This window comes from Ascaphus truei, chromosome 12 (assembly GCF_040206685.1).
Source record: "Ascaphus truei isolate aAscTru1 chromosome 12, aAscTru1.hap1, whole genome shotgun sequence".
NCBI classification, from domain to species: domain Eukaryota; kingdom Metazoa; phylum Chordata; class Amphibia; order Anura; family Ascaphidae; genus Ascaphus; species Ascaphus truei.
Window position 1 is genome coordinate 49,725,711 of NC_134494.1, and position 20,959 is coordinate 49,746,669.

General features: G+C 43.1%; 1 protein-coding gene across 2 annotated transcripts in view; it reads right to left on the reverse strand.

The window, feature by feature from the left end:
• The window catches only part of LOC142464250 (receptor-type tyrosine-protein phosphatase beta-like), a 158,311-nt gene that overhangs the window by 33,651 nt on the left and 103,701 nt on the right, over positions 1 to 20,959 (reverse strand). For both annotated transcript variants that reach the window (XM_075567664.1, XM_075567665.1), the window contains 8 exons: positions 17,148 to 17,426; positions 14,795 to 15,055; positions 12,381 to 12,647; positions 11,331 to 11,591; positions 9,434 to 9,694; positions 6,917 to 7,183; positions 6,135 to 6,425; positions 2,082 to 2,222 (listed from right to left, as the gene is read on the reverse strand). In XM_075567664.1, coding sequence (XP_075423779.1) covers positions 2,082 to 2,222; positions 6,135 to 6,425; positions 6,917 to 7,183; positions 9,434 to 9,694; positions 11,331 to 11,591; positions 12,381 to 12,647; positions 14,795 to 15,055; positions 17,148 to 17,426 — 2,028 coding nt within the window. The remainder of the gene's footprint in view (positions 1 to 2,081; positions 2,223 to 6,134; positions 6,426 to 6,916; positions 7,184 to 9,433; positions 9,695 to 11,330; positions 11,592 to 12,380; positions 12,648 to 14,794; positions 15,056 to 17,147; positions 17,427 to 20,959) is intronic.

A 20,959-nucleotide genomic window follows, 5' to 3' on the forward strand; every position in this document is an offset into this window, starting at 1 on the left:
GGATATTGGAACATATAGGAAATATTGATTTTGATTCAATCCATCAGGAGTTCTAAGGATAACTATATTGGCTACTACACTAAGAGGGCGTTTACCCCCAAGGGTTACTAGTAGTGATGTGCCGGGTACTCAGAAATTACCGGTACGCTGGAACCCGGTGCCGGTATTTACGTCCCGCTCTGCTCCCTCGGTCATCCTCTTGGAGAACGGCAGGAGCAGAACAGCATAAGACTTACCTGCAGCCGGCGGTGGAGGGTGCGGAGAACGACGCTGACAATCTGGTGGCGGTGGGAGCAGAGGAACATGTGACCAGAGCAGGAGCGGCACTGGAGAACAGCCGGGGAGGAGCTGCACTGTAGCAGCGGCAGACACCGGACGTCGGAAGACTTCCGGGTCGGACCTCTGCGGCGGGCTCCTCCCCGGCTGTTCTCTAGTGCCGCTCCTGCTCTGGTCACATGTTCCTCTGCTCCCACTGCCACCAGATTGTTGCCGCCATCCTCCTCACCCTCTGACGCTGGCTGCTGACTACCACCAGTATGTTACTGTCGTCCTCCTCACCCTCCACCGCCGGCTGAAGGTACTTCAAACCTACCCTGCCGGGTACCTGGCTAAGTGGCTTGGTAATTTTTTTTTATCCCTGGTTACCCGTTCCCCGGTCATTATTTGGACCCAATACATCACTAGTTACTAGCCTACAGTATATAGCCCTGGCTTAGACTCACCCCATTCACCTTCCCTGAGCAGGCCTAAAACCCCAAACATTACCCCATAACAAACATGCATGGGGGCGAGGGGACACTACCAAACATGGCTATCCTTGCTGAGTGCTCATGGTTTATTGTACCATGAGATTTAGAAATTAAATGATAATGATCCGCAGGGTGTTCGTAGTATGCATGGCAAATTAAACGGTGGTGGGTCTTTTTGAAGTGAAACTTCTTTAGCGGCACCTAACATATGAGTAAAATTCAATGGCAGTGAATGGAGTTGGTGGGAACGGACATCAGTGGTGACGGAAGTGACGTCACTGCTGGCAGAAGAGGCCGTCAGCAACATTCACTGCCACTGCATTTTGCCAGCTTCCAGCAGCAGGAGGAACAAACACACATACACCCCGTGAGCCGCTAAACACCCCAGCAAGCACCACCCGAAAGCACACCCTCTCCCACCCATAAGCCACGAGTAACCCCCCGTGAGCCGCTGAGCACCCCCCCTGTGAGCCGCCGAGCACACCCTCTACCCCGCAAGTGAGCTGACTGACACAGACTGACTGACTGACACACACACACACTGAGACACACACACACTAACAGACACACAAACACACTGACTGACACTCACACACACTGACTGACTGACACAGACTGACTGACTGACACACACACTGAGACACACACACACTAACAGACACACAAACACACTGACTGACACTCACACACACTGACTGACACTCACACACACTAACAGATATACACACACTGACTGACACACACACTGAGACACACACACACTGACTGACACACGCACTGACTGACACACACACAGACACACACACTGACTGACACACAGACACACACAAGGAATTCAGTTACTATAAATATAGAAGTGCAAATAGCTAAGACACGCTTTGTAAGTCAAACTTCTTCGTGTTTTGGCACTATAATTGGGTTTTGATTAATTAAAAACATCACAATTATAATTTCTGTGACAAAACAGTGACAAAAGACAAAGAAGTTTCATTTAAAATGCGCGTGCTCAGCACACACACACACACACACACACACACACACACACGTACATTACACACACACACACACACACACACACACACACACACACACACACACACACACACACACACACACACACACACACACACACACACACACACACACACACACACACACACACCTTTTTTTCAATTGTGAAATGCTGCTGTAGCCCCAGTATATGGCAGGTCCCAGGTAGAGGAAGAATTATCCAATAGGTCCAAAAACACCAAATTGTATTTGTATAAAATAATCTACCAACGCAGATTAACACATTTACAGAACTTTCTGTAGAGATCAGTTATACCGTACCATTTGTATCAGTTGTTATTATCACTGCATAAGCCTTAATGGGACCATTTGTGTTATCAAATTCAAGGAAGGTAAAATCTATGACGTTGTGCGAGGAGGCAGCTGGGTTCTGTACCACCGTCACCGGCGGATCTGGTGGGCCTGTACAAAAGGAGATGAAAACATCAGCACCTTTTCTTTTCTTTGAATTTTATACATTTTTCAAAGATAAAAGGATACAGAAATTGGAAGGGGAGAGAGTGGGTGGGAGTTAAGGGTACAGAAATACAACAGGTTTGGGGAGGGGGAGGGTTTTGATTTTCATTAGCACAGTGGTGTGAAAAAGAAAGTACACCCTCTTTGAATTCCATGGTTTTACATATCAGGACATAATAACAATCATCTGTTCCTTACCAGGTCTAAAGATTAGGTAAATACAACCTCAGATGAACAACAACACATGACATATTACACCGTCATCATTTATTTAACAAAAATAAAGCCAAAATGGAGAATCCATGTGTGAAAAACTAAGTACACCTTATGATTCAATAGCTTGTAGAACCACCTTTAGCAGCAATAACTTGAAGTAATCGTTTTCTGTATGACTTTATCAGTCTCTCACATCGTTGTGGAGGAATTTTGGCCCACTCTTCTTTACAACGTTGCTTCAGTTCATTGAGGTTTGTGGGCATTTGTTTATGCACAGCTCTCTTAACGTCCTGCCACAGCATTTCAATCGGGTTGAGGTCTGGTCTTTGACTGGGTCATTGCAACATCTCGATTCTTTTCTTTTTCAGCCACTTTTTCACACCACTGTATGTTTTTGAGCAGAGGCTGTATTGGTTGGACTATTTTGTAGAAGTCTATTCTATTGTAGGTTTTCAATTCGCTTTATCAGTAAGATGGGAAAACACACAGCTGAATTGTATTACCTGACATGGGTTGCTGGTATGATGGACTTGGAAAAGAGGATTATTATTAAGTAAAGGGAGTAATCTGGTAACATTGGATCATAGAAGCTACAACAATATCCTAAAAAAGGTAATATGTAACCAGATGAACGGTTCTTAGGGATAGTACAATACTATGGTGTGCCTGTTACTATGTATACATAGTATAATACTATGGTGTGCCTGTTACTATGTATACATAGTATAATACTATGGTGTGCCTGTTACTATGTATACATAGTATAATACTATGGTGTGCCTGTTACTATGTATACATAGTATAATACTATGGTGTGCCTGTTACTATGTATACATAGTATAATACTATGGTGTGCCTGTTACTATGTATACATAGTATAATACTATGGTGTGCCTGTTACTATGTATACATAGTATAATACTATGGTGTGCCTGTTACTATGTATACATAGTATAATACTATGGTGTGCCTGTTACTATGTATACATAGTATAATACTATGGTGTGCCTGTTACTATGTATACATAGTATAATACTATGGTGTGCCTGTTACTATGTATACATAGTATAATACTATGGTGTGCCTGTTACTATGTATACATATTATAATACTATGGTGTGCCCGTTACTATGTATACATAGTATAATACTATGGTGTGCCCGTTACTATGTATACATAGTATAATACTATGGTGTGCCCGTTACTATGTATACATAGTATAATACTATGGTGTGCCCGTTACTATGTATACATAGTATAATACTATGGTGTGCCCGTTACTATGTATACATAGTATAATACTATGGTGTGCCCGTTACTATGTATACATAGTATAATACTATGGTGTGCCCGTTACTATGTATACATAGTATAATACTATGGTGTGCCTGTTACTATGTATACATAGTATAATACTATGGTGTGCCTGTTACTATGTATACATAGTATAATACTATGGTGTGCCCGTTACTATGTATACATAGTATAATACTATGGTGTGCCCGTTACTATGTATACATAGTATAATACTATGGTGTGCCCGTTACTATGTATACATAGTATAATACTATGGTGTGCCCGTTACTATGTATACATAGTATAATACTATGGTGTGCCCGTTACTATGTATACATAGTATAATACTATGGTGTGCCTGTTACTATGTATACATAGTATAATACTATGGTGTGCCTGTTACTATGTATACATAGTATAATACTATGGTGTGCCTGTTACTATGTATACATAGTATAATACTATGGTGTGCCTGTTACTATGTATACATAGTATAATACTATGGTGTGCCTGTTACTATGTATACATAGTATAATACTATGGTGTGCCCGTTACTATGTATACATAGTATAATACTATGGTGTGCCTGTTACTATGTATACATAGTATAATACTATGGTGTGCCCGTTACTATGTATACATAGTATAATACTATGGTGTGCCCGTTACTATGTATACATAGTATAATACTATGGTGTGCCCGTTACTATGTATACATAGTATAATACTATGGTGTGCCTGTTACTATGTATACATAGTATAATACTATGGTGTGCCCGTTACTATGTATACATAGTACAATACTATGGTGTGCCCGTTACTATGTATACATAGTATAATACTATGGTGTGCCTGTTACTATGTATACATAGTATAATACTATGGTGTGCCCGTTACTATGTATACATAGTATAATACTATGGTGTGCCTGTTACTATGTATACATAGTATAATACTATGGTGTGCCCGTTACTATGTATACATAGTATAATACTATGGTGTGCCCGTTACTATGTATACATAGTATAATACTATGGTGTGCCTGTTACTATGTATACATAGTATAATACTATGGTTCAGTGTGTGTGTGTGTTAGGTTCCTCAGGGAAAAAGCAGTTTGAAGATCTTGTCCAGTTCACACAACAGACAAGACTAAACTACACCTGTATTACACCTGTATTACACCGGTATTACACCGGTATTACACCTGTATTACACCGGTATTACACCGGTATTACACCGGTATACTGTGCCTCATAAAGTGAAGTTATTTGAAGAACATCTCCGTGTTGGAAGTGTCCTTCTTTCATATATCCCCTGCGGAGAGTATTTGAGTAGCTGCATGTGTGGCGGGCAATTCATTTTTAACATATTGAAGCATCAATTGCGATATTCACTGTCAGTCACTTGAAAAACCTTGACATATATGTATATATTTTAATATTTCTTACCTTTAAATTTGTTCTTAAACCAGTAAAACTGATCACTTACACCACAGGGAATGGGGCGTTTCCTATACTGGGGTTTCTCTTCCTTCTTGGTTCGTTCTGTTATACTTACCAATTTGTTTTTTAATTCACTTAACATTGTGTTTAATATCTATTGAAATATATTTCCCTATTATCATTTATCCTACTTTATATAAATATATACTTGTGATACAGAAAACTTGTACTAACTACTTAGATATACTCAGGTTTACTTGTGGCTATAGAGATTATAGGAGCAGTTATTGCCTAACTAAGGGTTATACAAGTTGCTCTCCGTTTACTGTAGTATTATTAATCTATTATGATGGTTACAGGTGCTCAAAGTGTATTTGTGCTCTATTTATAATTATTAATGTATGTATTTTCTAAATGTATCGGCCGACAAGTCTGTGAATGAAGTGATACGTTTGTATTTTTCCACTTACCTCTTGCTACATTATGGTTTCTGCTCGTTACACAAGTAATTACGTTTGTGTTTATGTGTGTTTTTGTTCTTTGTTTCAATAACATTCAGGTGAATAAGACACTTCTAATACACTATTCTAACACACATATCCCGTGAACGCGCCAACACCAAGGGGTGTTTAAGTAATACACCATCACGGATTTTAGTATCTCAGTAATGACTGAAATGTCCATCAAGCTTCAATAAACCTATTTTGAATATTTTTCTACCAAGGCCTCTGGCATTATGGCAACATATTCCTGGCACACCCACACAGTTTTGTTTACAACAACTTCTTTTTGTATTTTCTTTTAAGGCGGATACTCGAAGCCCCAATCACAATGGTTTACAAAGTGAATGGGAAGTACTATCAATGTATCACATTTGAGAAAATCATTGTATTCAACTCACTTGTTATTGAAGTCCAGCATGAGATTTCTTGCACTGCGTTGCTTTCTTTGCCATATGAAAGAGTTGTGATATTAACAGCATATTCAGTATGATACTTTAAATGTGTCACGTTGAAACTCTGGTATCCAGAAGAACAGTTAGAAACAACGGTTGTTACATTTGTGACGGGAGTCTTGTCAGTGACTGTAAGTTTGAAGAAGGAATGTTGCCCATTGGGACACTGCCATGTGAATGAAAGGGCAGATTTTTCAGGCTGAGAGTAGCACTCAAATGAAGGCACAGAATCTGGAACTTAGGGGGAGAAAGGTGACACATTATTACACAATGTACTGACCTATGCTGAATAGAATCCCAAATAATGCAACATGGGAGAAGCCCAATCAGGATAGGAGGGGGCACATCGAATAAGCACAAGGTGTAGGGTAAAAACAGAGGTGGGGCATGGAATAAGCAGAAGGGTAGGACAGCATCCAGGTTAGCACATAGAATACACATAAAGGTATCGGGGGTAGGTCATGGACCATTAGAGTTCTTAATGGATCAAATGTAATTTCTGAAAATCTAATGAAAATGTGTGTTAAGAAACAGTCATTACAACAACAGCAAAAGGCAGAGGGATAAATCAACAAAACTTGCAACATCTCTGAGCATCAAGTCCTCTTATCAAGCTCCAGAAAGTCAGGTTTTGTTGATTCAACCTTTCAGGTCTTTTTTAATTTTATTGTAGTGATTATTTCTTTATAGTACAAGTATGGAAGATACTGTAAATGATAAACACCTACCTGTGGTCTCATCGCTGCTCACAGGTAAACTCTGATACTGTCGGGCGCCAACTGTTGCTACAGTAATTGAGTATTTAGTCCCAGGCATGAGGCTTTGAAGGGTGACAGATGCTGTGTTACTTGAGATGCTCCAAGCGCCTGAAGAATTGCTATAGGTTATATTAAAAGTCTTTGTCACGCTGGTCATAGTTATTGGGTCTCCCCAGGACAATGACATGTTGTTCGTTCCAATGTCATTAAAGACTAAGTCACGTGGTTTAGAGGGATCTGTTAAACACAAAATAGTTAATATATTAGTTCAAACCTACTGTATACAGCATTTATTAGTTTAGAATTAGAAAGTATTAAATATATTAATTTGGAGACTTGTGTAGATAGGATTAATTGTTGTAATATTGATACAGTTCTTGGAAGTTTTTTTTTTGTTTTTTTTACTTAGAAACACCTAGTTTTAACATATATTTTTAGGTTTCTTAATATGTATATTCCTTACACATTTAGAAAAAGGTTTAATAAAATGAGAATCTATTGAATTAAAAACTGCTAAGAGATATCATTTTGTCAAATGTTACACAATAAGGGCAGGGTTACACAATACTGTTTACACAATATTCATTGTTAGACTGCAGAAAGGAAGAGAGGGTTGCTAAAATAAATCTATTTTTTCGTTAAATAGGAAGTGGAACTAGAAGTTTATCAATAAAAAGAGTGGTGCTCTGGGGTTGTAAAAAGTATTGGTACTCTACCCCATAGTATCATCCCACTATATGGTCATTAGAAAGGGATCTATGTAGTTTAAAGACCCTATAGCAGTACTGGTACTAGAAACATGTAGATTTGTTGTAGGTTGTGATACCTTTTAGGGATCAATATGAGGGTTCCTTCAATATGGAATATTTGTGCATCCAAATCTCACAGGTCTCTTGTTCATACAAAGAAACAAACCAAAGAAAGTGAACATGAAGAAGAGACCCATGAAGTTTGGAAATATCTGTTCACTATAATTTCGTCTATGAAGAACGCCCATGTTGGTCCCATAAAAGGTGTCACAGCCTAACACTAATCTGCAAAGCGGTCCTATGATCATTTGAATGTATTTCCCCATGGGCCTCTGATGTACTGTATGTGTATTTGTATGAGAGTGACTGGGTTGTGTTGTTGACTATAAGCGGATGTATGAGTTTTACGAGCATGAGCCTTTAGGGGTTATTCATTAAACTTCCAGCCCCAATCAGCACCCGCAGCTTAATAAATAGCCCAGTCTATGGGGCAGTAGAACAAATAGTTACTAATTAACTAGAGATTCAGGATACTAAGAGAGGTACAATTAGGATACCGTTATTGTGTGACAATAGGCATCTGTCACAGTATCTACCTGTTGCGAGTGTCTACGTCTGAGTGAAGCTGTATTTATTAAGCCACTTAGAGGTAATACCAGTTGCTGACATAAATATCCACCACTCTTGACACGGACATTAACTAAATCTATGACCTGTGCATGGGATACAATGTGCAGCATTATCTGCGCCCCAGTCCCAGTGCAAACAGTGAGACCACAACCAGCACAATGTGTAAATCTTCATTATGTTTAAACGAACACCTCTCAATGAAGGGAGAAAATCAGCGGGCACTGCTATGCAAAAATGTGAGGATTTGTCAAAGCCCCACAGGGGTGAAACGCGTCAGAGTTCACAGGGGCCCATCCCCTCTTTTATCCATTTTTGTCTATGGTTAAATAAAGAAATATTTTCTATAACAGCACAGTGCAGCCTCACATTTCTGCATAGCAGTGCCCGCTGATTGTCTCTCTTCACTGAGAGGTGTTCGTCTGCTCGTTTGTACAGCCAGGAGCACGCCTACCCGGACGGAGATACGGGACGCAGTAAGTGATCTTCAAATACTTTTACCAGAACTGACCCAGGTGAATTGGCCATATATGCGGGACTTTATATATACAGGGGTCCGGTGCCGGTTCAGAGACCTCCCCCGGTCATCCCTTCTTTATCGCTAGGCTATTTCCCACACTAGGGGTCCAAGTCGGTGGACTTGGCTTTGTTCATTCAGTTACATCACTGCTCTGACTCCCAACTCTCCGGATGTATTTGCAAAACTAATGTACCATATACCTTTGGATTATACACTCTGCAGCACTCGTCATTTTGGGGGGATCATCCACCCCAATCTCTTCTTCATTATAAGCAGGGATATCCTTAAAACCTAACCTGGAGGTGGCCCTTGAGGACTGGAGTTGGCCACCCCTGTTCTAGGGCCTTGAGTGCTATTGACTAGGGTTCCGATATAGAAAACCCCTCTAAGGGTGAGTAATGTGTGGAGAACAACATGGTGTCTAATCGATGTGTAGCACCATGTAAGGCTTAGACAAATAATGTTGTGCACCTTATGATAAAGTTGGGGTATTACTTTAAATTCAGCGACTAGACAACACACAATTAACTGCAGTAAAATGTGGATGTTGTCGAGAATAAATCTACTCATGAGAACAAAACACATACTTACATGTTGCCTCTATCACTGGATCTGCGGGCTGGCTGCAGTTGCCACTAACTGTTAGTATATTGATGGAGTATTCTCGGCCTGGTAGTAAGTCTGTGAAATTCACTTGTGTAGAATCAGTTTGCTTCTTTGTATTTATGTCGCCTGTCAGAGTGACATTGTAATAATCCACTTTCCCTGCTGGTTTCGTCCAGTTGACTTCAAGGAAACTTATAGAATTCTTATTGCTCACTGTGATATTCTCAGATGTCAATAAACCAGGCACTAAAAGAGAGCAAAAGATACAAAATAACTGAATAACAAGGTCAAGAGGGACCGGTGATCCAGAAAAGAATCCCTACTTATAAGAACTCAATTTAACTAATATGTAGAAAAATCATTTACATGGATGAATGGGTAGTAAATAGTGAGATGAATATGTAGTAATATGTAGTAATACAGTATGTAGTAATGTTAAAAACACCAAACGTTTAATACAGGTACTGTAGTGCCGACGAGTATTCTTAAACAAATCTGGGGCAATCACCAACAAGACCCAGGTACATGCTGGGTACATGCTGGGTACATGCTGGGTACATGCTGTGTACATGCTGGGTACATGCTGCAACATTTCAGTAACATTTCTGAAGACAGACTAATGGCCCATCGGATTAACAGCGGGGGTCCCTGGCAGTCCCATTCAAACCGAATGGGACTGCCAGGGACCCCTGCTGTGTTAATCCGATGGGCCATTAGTCTCTGCAGAAATGTCACTGAAATCTTGCAGCATGTACCCAGCATGTACCCAGCTTGTACCTGGGTCTTGTTGGTGATAGTCCCAGATTTTCCAAGGCAAGTTTTTAAGGCAAGTTTTAGAATACTCGTCGGCGCACCTGTAGTATCAAAATATATAATATAGGGATTTTAAAAATGTCCCGTAGGCAACAGCAATTCTGCTCTGGGAGGGCTTGACTAAGCCAGTGGACCGAAGTGAACCTACGAGGAGGAAGGGAGTTTCTAACCCAACTCCCCCCTCCCACGACCACGCTACAATACATGCTATATTAATTTGGTATACCGTGGTGGGAACGGTTCCAATGTGCATATATCATGGTTATAACGGTTACAAATTTGCGGCGTTGACTTTGATTATTGTAAAGACCAGAGGCTGCAGAGAACACATTCAGAGCCATATAACACATTTATTGTACGCAGTTAAAGTTCTTACAATGTGTATAGTAAATGTCATGTGACCTTGAAATGAAGGAATTGTTACTTAGAACCAAAGATGTACACGTTTGTAATGCAGGACCTATTCAGTGTTGTACACACTGGCAGTACGCTTAAAAACCAAGTTTTCTTTTCTTTATGTCACAGAACGTACAAGGTCGGTGTTTGTTTCATCCATGGGAGTTATTTTGTGAGCCAAAATTCAGGACTCAGAAAACAATGATGTTCCTATGGTGTTAAATGGAACTTACTGTTCAATCTATTCTAACCAGGTGATTTAACAGAGAATATCACTTTTATTTTACTTTTTTGTGTCAAAACTCGGCCTAAGTTTTGACTTTTTTGTGTGCATATTCCTGCATATCTATCCTATCTAAAAAGATACGAGTTGTTCATTGTGATTGTTTTAATCAGTCTTGTAGACCCCGCGTTACATTCAGAGAACCCCTATTATATTTAGTGGAAGATGTTATTGTGCTCTAATTCTTTTAAAAAATCTAGGCTGCATGTCTCTACAATACAGTACAATATAATCTTGAGAAACAATGACTGGAGATAAAGTTTGTGCCATTAATTGTTATAGAGTGTGTGCAGCCTGTGTGTATGGATGTACTCTGACTTTTAAACACACTCAAAGTAAAAGTGTCTCTCAGAATGATATCTTACCCTCATGGAATCATGGAATACTCACCTGTGCAGGTAGTGACTGAGAGCGATTCTCCTTCAGTGACATTGTCTGCCCTGGTAAATACAGAGAATGTATATGTTTCCCCAGCTGTCAGGTTACTTATTGTAACTGATTCATTTGTCACTATTATAGATGATGATACACTTGTGTTTGTCTGTACTCTGTAGGTATAATAACTGTTATACTCATCAGGTTTATCCCAGCTCAGGGGAACAGAGTTTGAAGTCACATCATTGGCTCGGAGCAGTTTCACGGGTTTCGGTTCTACAATAAAACAATTTAAAAAAAAACCACGTTATAGTTTCATTTAGTTCAAAGAGAAGTATAATAACAATGCAAACTCAATATTATTATTCTCTTGGAGCTTCAGCAACTCACAGACTTCTTAATTCCTCGCCGTTTTTATTACTGACCAATTGTAACCATGATAATGTGGTGGTATTGAAACAACTAATCTGGGAACCTAAGAGAAGGGTCTAAAAACCTCAACACATGGACCTCAATAGGTAGTAAGGCGTCTTAAAACTCTGGAAGAAGACTTATGGTAGAACACTCGTCAGTAAATATGACCCATGATGTACATTTGATAACTATGTAATATAAAGTAGATACTTCACTTTGAATAATAACCACAATTTCATAGGCAGCACCGTGGCTCCCATCTTTCTCTCCATTACTGTGTTACAAATGCTGATTAACATTGAGGTTTGTTATAATAATTTACATGAGCATTATACAGTAAGAGGTTTCAGTTTGTTATATGATCACACAGTTGATGGATGTAAAGGGGATGATTCAATATGCTACAAAACGGGACAATTGGTCCAAAACACGGTCGGCAGGTTATTGAATTACCCATTAAGTTTATGATCATTTTAGTTTCATATAAAAAAAAATAGGTAATTCTGGTAACCCCAGGACAACAGCTGCCAGGTGTTTTATTACTCAATGGTTCCAGTACAACTGAAGCTGCCAGGGACACAATATTATGACATGAGCTACAGTAATTAAGGTGAAACATGCGGTAGGAGATAGAAATAAATGAGAACCTACTTGTGTACACATCTCCGCTCACAGGTAAACTCTGATACTGTCGGACTCCAACTGTTACTGCAGTAATTGTGTATTTAGTCCCAGATCTGAGGCTCTGAAGGGTGACAGATGCTGTGTTACTTGAGACGCTCCAAGCGCCTGAAGAATTTCTATAGGTTATATTAAAAGTCTTTGCCACATTGATCATATTTATTGGGTCTCCCCAGGACAGGGAAATGATGTTTGTTCCAATGTTGGTAAAGATTAAATCCCCTGGTTTAGATGGATCTGTTAAACACAAAATAACAAAACATTAGTTGAAACCTATACACTATATATTAGAATTGGAATGTATTCATTTGCACACGTGTGCAGCCATGTTTCATTTTTGGGATATTTAGACAGTTTTTAGTAACTTTTGCTTGATTTTTAACATATTTGGTTAGGTTTCCTAGCATCTATATTCCTTGTACACTGTAAAAAACTATGAGAATGCATTGAATTAAAACCTAATAAGTGCAGGAATGCACAATCTTACAACCAAGTAAACTAACACTTAGTGATAGAAATTATTTAAAAAATGTATTTCTATCATTTCAAAAGAGGCTAAATATACAGGTTCAGTCTCATGTTTGACCACATCTCGGGAAAAACTTTGATTCTCATCAAAAACCCAGCGCGGTAGGTAGTCCACAGAAGAAAAAATGGCCCATCGGATTAACACAGTAGGGGTCCCTTCGTTTGAATGGGACTCCTACCGGGTTCCACCTTTCTGTAAGAGATGCGCAGTCAGAGATAGACTGAAGCAGTCACTCTACCTGCGTTGGGGTGCCGGTATCCCTCTGCTTGGTTTAAATCCCCTGATCACGTGGGCTGTGACACAGGAGAATTTAAACATGTCCGCCGGGATACAGGCACCTCATAACGGGGCCTGTAACTCTGGAAGCAGGGGGTCCCTGGAACTGAAATCAGCGTGGTTCTGCTCCGGAGACCCCCTGCTACAATACTGTAATATTAAAATAAAATGAAAGCCCCACGATCGCTTGTTAGAGGCGCGCAGGAAGAGTGACTGATTCAGTCTCTCTCTGACTGCGTGTCTCTTACAGACAGGTTGACTGTGTTAATCCGATGGGCCATTGATCTGCCTTGGACCATGTCGCGGGGTATTTGGAGAATTGGCCATGAGTTTGGAACGTGATGTGGTCGAATACCGGTGGCTGCAGCTGCACTTCACATTTTGCGGAAATCCTATTTTATACTATATGCTAGAAAGATCTATACAATATGCATGCTTAGAATGCAGAAAGGGAGACAGGATTCCTAAAATAATAGGGTTGAATAGGGGGTTGAGACAATTTTTCTCTGAAGCAGGAAACTTTCATTGGAGTTTCATATAAAGTTGGCTTGGGACCTGCTTCAAGTATCTCTGGCCCCTATATAGAATACTGAGAAAGGGGCTTCGGGAATCTTTCCGTATTTTTTTTTTGTTGCAACAAAACGGCCTAAGCCGACTCTTTCGAGTCCCGTATATAGAAATAAAATGTCAATACAATGACTATCATTGCACTAAATGGTCATTAGTAGAGTTCTACAGTACGTAGTTGAAAGTCCTTATATAGCAGTAGTGGCCCTGGAGAAATGTAGATTTGTTGGAGGTTGTGATAACATTTAAGGGAGCAGGATGAAAGTTCTTGAAACATGGAATTATTGTAAACAGATATTTCGAAACCTCACAGGTCTCTTCTTCATAACAAAGAAAGTACACTGGAAGAAGAGATCTGTGAGGTTTCGAAATCAAACTATGAGCTGAACAAAAGCCATGGTTTATTTTTTCCCAAAGATGTCTCCGTGGTCGTACCTCTGCACGTGCCTCTTACAATAATGTTTTATTGTTGTGATGTATGATTATAATGTATGAAGCAAACATTTTGAGCAGCACAGATTGCATGATTTAATTTGCCAACTAGCCAAACATCCCGAACACTAAAGCTACTGTACCAAATTTCTAGAAGGCTCAACCAAGATTTAAATGGATTCCATATATTGTAAATATGGTGGGGGTCTGTTCTAAAAATTAAACCTATGATAGTTTGGGGGATACGTATCAAGTGATTGTAGATGCTTGAACCTCACGAAAAATGAAGCAAATTCGTGAAATTATCTAATTGTTACAATTCATTTGTTAATATATAATATTTAAAATACAAGGGGTGTATTTAGTTTCCCATAGGTGGAGACAGTTGTTCATCCAACAAGTAGCCAGTGGTCATGCGATCACTGAAAGGGGGATAGTAATGTTATGAAGGAAATCGGGGACCCACCAGTATGAGCCTACTAGAAGGAAAGGGCTCTCTAATACAGACCTCCTTTTTATTTGTGTGATCTACTGTAAAACGTTGGATCCAATTTAACACAATAATAACAATCATACTTACATGTTGCCTCTATCACTGGTTCTGCGGGTTGGCTGCAGTTGGCACTAACTGTTAGTATAATGATGGAGTATTCTCTGCCTGGTAGTAAGTCTGTGAAATTCACTTGTGTAGAATCAGCTTTCTTTGTTATATTAAGGTCTCCTGTCAGGGTGACATTGTAATAATCCACTTTTCCTGCCGGTTTCGTCCAGTTCACTTCAAGGAAACTTATAGAATTCTTATTGTTCACTGTGATATTCGAAGGTGGAATTTTCCCAGGAACTAAAATAATAAATTCGAAGATTTAGTCTATTCACAGAAAACATTGTGTTTTTATGTACACAACAGATCAGGCTATAGTTGAATTGTAGCTTTGTGTTTAAGGAACTAGGAGGCTTATTCTATATCCGCCTGTAGCAGGGTGGATAGCCTGTCTGATGTGTGGGATACGTATCTGTAGCTTCTGAGTCCAGCAGAGCACTAGTTAAACAGAGGTCATTGGCAAGGTTACAGCAGCATCATAAGCCCTTTAAAAAAGTCAGCCTAGCTTCCTGTGGTCTGTCCCTGATCAGGAAAGCAGCTGCCCGGCGACTGAAGGTCTGGTCTATGTGACAACTCCTACTTAAGGTCTGTTTTACCCCCAGAACTAAGGTCGCAAAAACCTAGCGTATCGATGGTATGAAATCTCCCTTGTCCTTTATACGGCTTACAGGGAATTTATATGACAAAATACGCAGTGCTCCTATGGATGGATTTTTTTAATCTCTTTCTGATGCTGTTTTATTTTATGTGTATTGCATCTTGGGTTGACCGAATAAAACCCTTGTTCAGTCTAACCGCGTGACATTGCCTCTTCTCTGCAACACCGCCGAAGGGGAAATTGGGTGGTTTTCGGCAGAACCTCCCCACTGACCGGGTGATTCGCCAGTTATAGAATAAGCCCCTGAACCTTTACCGGACACATCGGAATATAAGTTCCAACGAAAGTAAGAGAGGAAATATTTCATGTTAGACACCAGCTCCTATTTATTAAATAGTGCTAATAAGACTTAGAGGACCTTATTCATTTGAATGGGTTTTAAGGAGACCTTAGCAATGTTAAGTACATCTGGTCCATATTGGTTAGTACTGTATAGACTTGAAGCACTGCTACTGTATATATACCACATGTGAGGCCCTTCATCCCTCAAATGGGCCGCACATTACCCACGTATGCATACAGTATGGCGCACACAGGCAGAAGGGACGTTGCAGCCATGGGTAGGATCTTCTCCCCTTCAGCTTCCTAATGCCGACACACTGATGAATACTATCCCATTCCTCTCCTTACTGGGAATGAGTGATTTGCACTGACATTACCCAGCACAGGGAGTGGGGAAAGAGGGAAACTGGACAGCTGGGGTGGTAAGCAGTTGGGGGCCGCAAGTGTCGCCCCTGAGGTCTGTATGCGGCCCCTGGTCCGCCTGTTGCTCACTGTGACAGGACCTTAACCCCTGTCTAAATAGGGCTCCAGATAGAAAGCTTGTATCTGGTCGATGAGTCCAGCAGGGAGATGGTTATTTGCAGCTAGAAACAATTAGCCAGTCTCCACCTGGCTCAGGTAGAGAAGCCTCCTGCTAAAACTGCAGGGGATTGCTCTGGTACTAGGGAAGTGGGTGCTGTCAGAGAGATCCCAGGGAATCAGACCCTCTATTCCAGGACACAGCGGACCCTGGAACCTGTCAGAGGAATCACCCCGGGAACATCAACCCAGACCCAGACTGCAGGAAAGAGCCCCTGCTGTCAGTTACCTCTTTGGACTTTGGGGTCAGTGGTTGGAAAGAGGCCTATCCTCCCCGCCCTGCAGATAGGGACTGGGAGAGTGAGTCAGCCCTTACACAGGGATAGGCCGGATTTATGTATTTGTATACTGCCTTAAAGCGGCATTGTTTGAAGCTGAGAGCTGAATAAAAGCTCAGGTTTATTTCCCCCAATACAGTAGAAGTATATGTCTCCCTGCTTATACCTCTGCACTCCCACCAATGAATGTCTGCAGCCCCCAAAATACACGCTAATCAAGGCCTTTAAGCAGGACTCATTTAAAACTAAGAAACAATAATATTGTTAGTGTATTCAATATATTTTAAGTACAGTATTGTTACTGTGAAGTTGTGGACATGGTCAGCTCACTGTCACCCAATTAGTAGCATAATATTTCATTCAGGTCGCTCAGGCATTTACAACAACGGCCCACTGAAGCGGAACAAACAGACATTTACTTTACGCCCAACTTTAGGAGTGCGACTGATGGGAAATGCCGTCTCTGATATTCTTTAATAAACAGATAATTAAAATGAGTAACATTATTCCAGGTCAGCAGTTAGCCGGTACTCACCTGTGCAGGTGGTTAGGGAAACAGAATCTCCTTCAGTGACATTGTCCGCTCTTGCAAATACAGTAAATATATATGTTTCCCCCGGCGTCAGGTTACTTATTGTCAGATTATTTACTGCAGTTACCGATTCATTTACCACTACTGCAGACGATGGTGAACTTGTGTTTGTCTGTACTCTGTAGGTATAATTACTGTTATACTCATCAAATTTATCCCAGCTCAGGGGAACAGAGTTTGATGTTACATTATCAGCTCGGAGATTTTTCACCGGATACGGTCCTATTATAACACAAAAAAGAGGTTTCACCTTCACATGCTTAAGGGAGAATAGAGAACGTTATACACAAGCCATACATAATGTAAAGAAAAGACAATAAATTCGGCGCCTTATATTATAATCAACTAGCTGATATACCCGGCATTGCCCGGGATGTAAATCCGTAATAGGTAGTATTATGTATAAATAGGGGAACAATAGGATGACTATTTGGTGGAAAGGTTGTATAATAATGTTGAAAAGAAACATGGAAGAAAATGTAATACAATGTTGTTTAAAAATGGTTTATTGTAAACACACCACAGTACAATGTATATTTTGGTGACATAAGTGATGTAAAAATGCTAGGTGTGTGTCCCGCTAGGGTGTGAGGCACCGGGTGGGTGTTCAGTACGGGTGGCGGGTGAGTGCTGGCTGTGGGTGGGTGTCCCGCTAGGGTGTGAGCGGGTGTGAGGCGGCGGGTGTCTGGACAGTGCAGGCGGCGGCTGGTCAGTGATGTCGGTGTGTAGGGGTGTGAATGCGGCGGGTGGGTGTGAGGCGGGAGGCGCCGGGTGGGTGATGAGTGGGTGCAGCTGGTCAGTGATGTCAGTGCGTAGGGGCGGGAGGCAGCAGGTGTGTGTCGAGTGTGTCGGGTGGGTGAGGGGCAGTGGGTGGGTGAGAGGCGGCGGGTGTGTGTCGAGTGTGGCGGGTAGGTGAGAAGCGGCAGGTGTCTGAGTGCGTGTGGTGGCTGTGGGGCGTGAGGTGGCGGGTGGCTGAAAGGCAGAGGGAGTGCGGGCGGCGGGTGGATGAAAGGCAGAGGCAGGGAGGGCGGTGAAAGGCAAAGACGGGAGGCGGCGGGAGTGCGGGCGGCGGGTGGGTGAAAGGCAGGGGCGAGGGGGTGGTTGAAAGACAGGGGCGGGGTAAGGCAAGTGAGGGGGGGAGATGGCCTGGGGGGGGAGAAGGCGGGGGAAAGCAGGGGCGGGGGAAAGGGGAAAGCAGGGGTGGGGGAAAGGGGAAGGCACGGGTGGGGGGGGAGAAGGCAGGTGAAAGGGGAAAGCAGGGGCGGGGGAAAGGGGAAAGCAGGGGTGGGGGAAAGGGGAAGGCAGGGCCAGGGGAAAGGGGAAGGCAGGGGCGGGAGAAAGGGGAAGGCAGGGCCGGGGGGGTGAAGGCAGGGGCGGGGAAGGCATTGGCGGGGGGGAAGAAGGGGTGTCACTGTGTCTGTCAGAGTGTGTCACTGTGTTTCGGGGGGTCAAAAACGGAGCTGGGGGGTGGATAAAAACGGAGCTGCGGGGGGTAAAAAACGGAGCTGGGGGGGGGGGTAAAAAACGGAGCTGGAGGGTAAAAAATGGAGCTGAAGGGGTAAAAACCGGAGCTGGGGGGGTAAAAAACGGAGCTGGGGGGGTAAAAAATGGAGCTGGGGGGTTAAAAAAAAAGAGCTGGGGGGTCAAAAACGGAGGTGTCAAAAAAGGAGCTGGGAGGGGTAAAAAACGGAGCTGGGGAGGGTAAAAAACAGAGCTGGGGGGGTAAAAAACAGAGCTGGGGGGGGGTAAAAAACGGAGCTGGGGGGGGATAAAAACGGAGCTGGGGTGGGTCAAAAACGGAGCTGGGGGGTACAAAATGGAGCTGGGGGGTACAAAACGGAGCTGGGGGGGGGTCAAACAAGGAGGTTGGGGGAGTACAAAACAGAGCTTGGGGGGGTCAAAAACGGAGCTGGTGGAGGATAAAAAACGGAGCTGGGGGGGGTAAAAAATGGAGCTGAAAGGGTAAAAAACATAGCTGGGGGGGGTAAAAAACGGAGCTGGGGGGGTAAAAAATGGAGCTGGGTGGGGGTAAAAAACGAAGCAGGGGGGTAAAAAAATGGAGCGGGGGGGGTATAAAACCGAGCTGGGGAGGGGAAATCGGAGCTGAGGGGTAAAAAACAGAGCTGGGGGGGGGTAAAAAACAGAGCTGGGGGGGTAAAAAACAGAGCTGGGAGGGGGTCAAAAAACGGAGCTGGGGGGGGTAAAAAACGGAGCTGGGAGGGGGGGGTAAACAACAGAGCTGGGGGGGTTAAAAAAAGAGCTGGGGGGGTCAAAAATGGAGGTGTCAAAAACGGAGCTGGGGGGGGGGTAAAAAACGGAGCTGGGGAGGGTAAAAAACAGCTGGGAGGGTAAAAAACGGAGCTGGGGGGGGGGTAAAAAAACGGAGCTGGGGGGGGGGGTAAAAAAACGGAGCTGGGGGGGTAAAAAACGGAGCTGGGGTGGGTACAAAACGGAGCTGGGGGGTAAAAAACAGAGCTTGGGGAGTCAAAAACGGAGCTTGGCGGAGTCAAAAACGGAGCTTGGGGGTCAAAAACGGAGCTGGGGGGGTAAAAAACGGAGCTGGGGGGGATAAAAAACGGAGCTGGGGGGGTAAAAAACGGAGCTGGGGGGGATAAAAAACGGAGCTGGGGGGGATAAAAAACGGAGCTGGGGGGTAAAAAACGGAGCTGGGGGGGATAAAAAACGGAGCCGGGGGGGTAAAAAAAAGAGCTGGGGGTTCAAAAACGGAGCTGGGGGGTCAAAAATGGAGCGGGGGGGTAAAAAACAGAGCTGGGGGGGTAAAAAACGGAGCTGGGGGGGTAAAAAAACGGAGCTGGGGGGGTAAAAAACGGAGCTGGGGGGTAAAAAACAGAGCAGGGGGGTCAAAAACGGAGCTTGGGGGAGTAAAAAACGGAGCTTGGGGGGGTCAAAAACGGAGCTGGAGGGGTCAAAAACGGAGCTGGGGGGGATAAAAAATGGAGCTGGGGGGGGGTAAAAAAAAGAGCGGGGGGTTCAAAAACGGAGCTGGGGGGTCAAAAACGGAGCTGGGGGGTCAAAAACAGAGCTTGTGGGGGTCAAAAACGGAGCTGGGGGGGATAAAAAACGGAGCTGGGGGGTTCAAAAACGGAGCTGGGGGGTTCAAAAACGGAGGGGGCGGGTCAAAAACAGAGCTGGGGGGGTCAAAAACAGAGCTGGGGGGGGTCAAAAACGGAGCTGGGTGGGTAAAAAACGGAGCTGGGGGGTCAAAACCGGAGCTGGGGGGGGGGGTGAAAACGGAGCTGGGGGGGTCAAAAACGGAGCTGGGGGGGTCAAAAACGGAGCTGGGGGGGGTCAAAAACAGCTGGGTGGAGTCAAAAACGGAGCTGGGGGGGGGGTGAAAACGGAGCTGGGGGGGGTCAAAAATGGAGCTGGGGGGGTCAAAAATGGAGCTGGGTGGGGGGGGGGTCAAAAACGGAGCTGGGGGGGTCAAAAATGGAGCTGGGGGGGTCAAAAACAGAGCTGGGGGGTAAAAAACAGAGCTGGGGGGTAAAGAACGGAGCTGGGTAGTAAAAAACGTAGCTGGGGGGTAAAAAACGGAGCTGGGGGGGTCAAAACTGAGCTGGGGGGGTCAAAAACTGAGCTGAGGGGGTCAAAAACTGAGCTGGGGGGGGTCAAAAACTGAGCTGGGGGGGTCAAAAACGGAGCTAGGGGGGGTCAAAAATGGAGCTTGGCGGAGTCAAAAACGGAGCTTGGGGGTCAAAAACGGAGCTGGGGGGGTAAAAAACGGAGCTGGGGGG